The sequence below is a fragment of the Chelon labrosus genome (genome assembly GCF_963514085.1).
Source record: "Chelon labrosus genome assembly, contig: SCAFFOLD_282, whole genome shotgun sequence".
Lineage (NCBI taxonomy): Eukaryota > Metazoa > Chordata > Actinopteri > Mugiliformes > Mugilidae > Chelon > Chelon labrosus.
The window spans coordinates 1-3,795 of NW_028181775.1; the positions used below are offsets into that span (position 1 = coordinate 1).

A 3,795-nucleotide genomic window follows, 5' to 3' on the forward strand; every position below is an offset into this window, starting at 1 on the left:
GAGGAAACCATGCTGGCCTTCAGCCACTGGACTTACGAGTACACCCGCGGAGAGCTGCTGGTGCTCGACCTGCAGGGTAAAAATAAGAAAAAAAAAAAAAAGTTCTCAGAGTTGTATTGATGTTTTTTTTCTTTAATGTCTTTGATAATGTTGCTTGTGTGTTTGGTGTGTGTGCCTCTGTAGGAGTTGGGGAGATTCTCACAGATCCATCGGTTATCAAGAGCGGTGAAAAGGGGTAAGTGCTCTCTCAGCTTCACACATAAAGTCAGTCAACTTTTAATTAATACATTTTGCCACTTATAATTCAGTATTGAGTTCAGTTTCATCTTTACCAGCTACTTGTTTGTAGCACTTTTGCCTCACGTCTGTGTGACTCTTGCAGATCTTATGACATGATATTCGGACCGGCCAACCTGGGAGATGACGCTATCAGGAACTTCCGTGCAAAACATCACTGCAACTCGTGCTGTCGGAAACTCAAACTTCCCGGTGAGAAAAGTTTTTCAACTCGAGCTTAGCAACGTTATTACTGAACTAAATTATCTTTAAAGCAGCGCCATGCAAGTTTTTCTGAGTAGCAGCAACAGCGGCCTCTGTGGTCACGGCTGGTAATTACAGGAGTCTCACACATCCATTTCTGCTGGGCGCCAAGTTGGAGCGGTGGCCGTTTATTTATTTCTCAAAGAACACAAACACAAAATCATCATCTCAGTACAAACCAGTGATTTTACTGTCCACAGCAACATGAATCGTCATTGACGCGTTGGCGGCTAACGTTGTGGTAAGAATACCGAGTCATTTCCTGTTGTCAACGCGCTGTGCTGCTGTGATTTATCTAAGCTCAACACGAGTCTTCCTCAGTCTCTCTTGTCAGCAGCTAAACTGTACCGTGCGCTTGCTCTACCTAAGCACCGGATATTTTAAAGTCTGCCAGCTTAGCGGTTAGCATGGCTTCTGTCTCGTCCTCTGCTTCTCCTGCCCAGTGTGAAGGATATTTCTTCGCCGCTAGCGCTAATGGTATTTGTAATAAATGTCTCTGTTTGCAGCTTTGGAGGCGAGGCTGATTTAGAAGCTTGTACCAGCCCGGTGGAAATTAACCTGTTAGCTGTCGTAGCTAGTCAGGCTTCATTTGCCACTTTTCCAGGAAGATCGTACACAACCAAGTTAGACACTGCCTGGCCAAAAAAGATTGTCAATGGGGTTAAGGTCTGGACTCTGTGGTGGCCAATCCATGTGTGAAAATGATGTCTCATGCTCCCTGATCCACTCTTTCACAATTTGAGCCTCATGAATCCTGACATTGTCATCCTGGAATATGCCCGTGTCACCAGGGAAGAAAAATTCCATTGATGGAATAACCTGGTCATTCAGTATATTCAGGTAGTCAGCTGACCTCATTCTTTGGACACATAATGTTGCTGAACCTAGACCTGAGCAACTGCAGCAACCCCAGATCATAGCACTGCCCCCACAGGCTTGTACAGTAGGCACTAGGCATGATGGGTGCATCACTTCATCTGCCTGTCTTCTTACCCTGATGCCCCCATCACTCTGGAACAGGATAAATCCGGACTCATCAGCCCACATGACCTTCTTCCATTGATCCCGAGTCCAATTTTTATGCTCCCTATCAAATTGAAGCCTTTTTCCAGTTAGCCTCACTGATTAGTGGTTTTCTTAAGGCTACACAGCTGTTCAGTCCCAATCCCTTGAGTTCCCTTCTCATTGTACGTGTGGAAATAATCTTACTTTCACTATTAAACATAGCCCTGAGTTCTACTGTTGTTTTTCTTCTATTTGATTTCACCAAACGTTTAAGTGAGCCCTTCCCTAGAAGATGACGGTTCCCCACTATCCTTCCAGTTTTTAATGATGCATTGGGTAGTTAACCCAATTTTAGTAGTTTCTTCAGTCTCCTTAGATGTTTTCTCTGCTTGATGCATGCCAATGATTTGACCCTTCTCAAACAGACTAACATCTTTCCCACCACCACAGGATATGTCTTTAGACATGGTTGTTTAAGAAATGAGAAGCTACTCATTGCATCAGTTGGGGTTAAATAGCTTGTTGCCAGCTGAAACATAATCACCCATGCAGTGATTATCCAATAGGACGCACGTGCTTGTTTGCTTAGTTAAATCCAGCTGGCGACTTTTTTTTTTTTTTTTTTTTTGGCCAGGCAGTGTTTGGTGTAAGGCATCAGAGGGGGGACTTTACAACATCACACTTGTGTGACTTCCATACAGGCTTCCACGCTAGCTCTCATATAACAAATCCTACTGGCACACATCTTAACGACAGATTCAAGGAGGGCACAGAGAAATGTGAAAACGGCTTTCAAATGTCGACCTGTGCACACGTGCATCGTTCTGAAGGTCAAACATCTCACAGCTAAAGGCTCTTTTTGAGTGGGACAAGTCTGCAAATGTGAGATGATTATTCTCTAACATTGTGCCTTTCTTCTTGTCGGTCAGATCTGAAGAGGAACGACTACACACCAGATAAGGTGACGTTCCCGCAAGAAGACCCTCCAAACCCAGGGGGCGGAGTCAAAGAGTCCCGCCAGTCAATGAGACTGATGCTGTGATCAGCTGAATGAGACAGACAGACAGACAGGGAGAGGGAGAGAGGGAGACAACACTGCTGGGATTGTTTTAGTCGCAGCCAAGGAGGGAGGAGCACCCAATCAACTGGAAGAATCACAGCCGCGTTTCCACGGAAACCAGTGCATGCTGACTGTGTGATGTTTTTGTCGGGCTCACCAAAATGCTGTGTCGAACACAAATCCACCATCTTTTGTTTGTTCTTTTTAGTTCATGCATTTGCAGGGGGGAGGGAGGGGGAGGTTAAAACATTTTGTACAATTTTATGAATATATAAATATATTAACTGGATATATCAACAGGTACAGTGTCATTGCAGAGATTTTATTTATTCTGAGAAGTTTGAGAAGTTGCCTTGTTTTACCAAAAAGAGAAAAAAAAAAGAACAAATCTAAGTGCATTGTACATCTGTTACAGCAGCTTCAGAGAGGACAGCCTGCTGAGACTGAGTCGCTGCAACACTGCAGATTGCCACCAGATCATTTTTTATAAATGTATGAGGACTCGTATCACAACACTTTGTCTCTTAGTCAAGGAAAAGATATACATGGATTTGAAAATCTTGTAAAATATGGGCAGATTGCAATGCAACTTTTACAGAATAATTTATGTAATTTTATTGTATGGAAAGTGTGTCCACCAAAATATTGCTGATAGTTTTTATTGTTACAAAGGTACTCTTGCTATATCTTTGTCATCAACTGTTGTATGAGCAAATTACAATCTAGTGTATCTTATAGATACTGTTATCTGGCATGAGCTGAACAGATTGAACTATTTTATTCAGGGGAACTGACAAACGTAAGGGTATTACTGTATACATTTTGTACTGGATATCATTTTAAACAAATAAAATGTTAAAAAGCTTTAAGGACATCGCTCGAGTCTGACGATTGTGTTAATATACACTCACTGGCCATTTTATTAGGTACAGCTTGCTAGTACCGGGTTGATCCCCCACTCGTCTTAAGAACTGATTGAAAATCTTCGAGGTGCTGCTTCACGTAGTTGCTGCAGATTTTAAGTCAGCACGGCCGTGATGCAAATCTCACTAAGTTGCTCTATCGGACTGAGATCCTGTGACTAGAGGTCATTTGAGTACAATGAGCTCATGATCATTTTCAAAAAAACAATTTAAGATGATTGTAGCTTCGTGAGGGTGTGCATTATCCTGCTGGAAGATGGGTGGAGT

The 3,795-nt window shown here is 42.8% G+C and overlaps 1 protein-coding gene across 1 annotated transcript; it reads left to right on the forward strand.

Moving 5' to 3' along the window:
- The first annotated feature begins 6 nt into the window (after positions 1-6).
- On the forward strand, positions 7-3,795 carry LOC311509698 (transient receptor potential cation channel subfamily M member 7-like). The gene is made up of 4 exons (XM_084575122.1): positions 7-76; positions 184-235; positions 383-489; positions 2,475-3,795. The coding sequence occupies exons 1-4, from the start codon at positions 10-12 to the stop codon at positions 2,585-2,587; spliced, it is 339 nt and encodes a 112-aa protein (XP_084431248.1). The 5' UTR covers positions 7-9; the 3' UTR covers positions 2,588-3,795.

Bases quoted from the DNA above. Each gene is read 5' to 3' on its own strand.
- LOC311509698 (XM_084575122.1), top strand. From the start codon at position 10: ATGCTGGCCTTCAGCCACTGGACTTACGAGTACACCCGCGGAGAGCTG. The intron at 77-183 runs GTAAAAATAAGA...GTGCCTCTGTAG, and splicing joins GCTGGTGCTCGACCTGCAGG to GAGTTGGGGAGATTCTCACA. The intron at 236-382 runs GTAAGTGCTCTC...TGACTCTTGCAG, and splicing joins ATCAAGAGCGGTGAAAAGGG to ATCTTATGACATGATATTCG.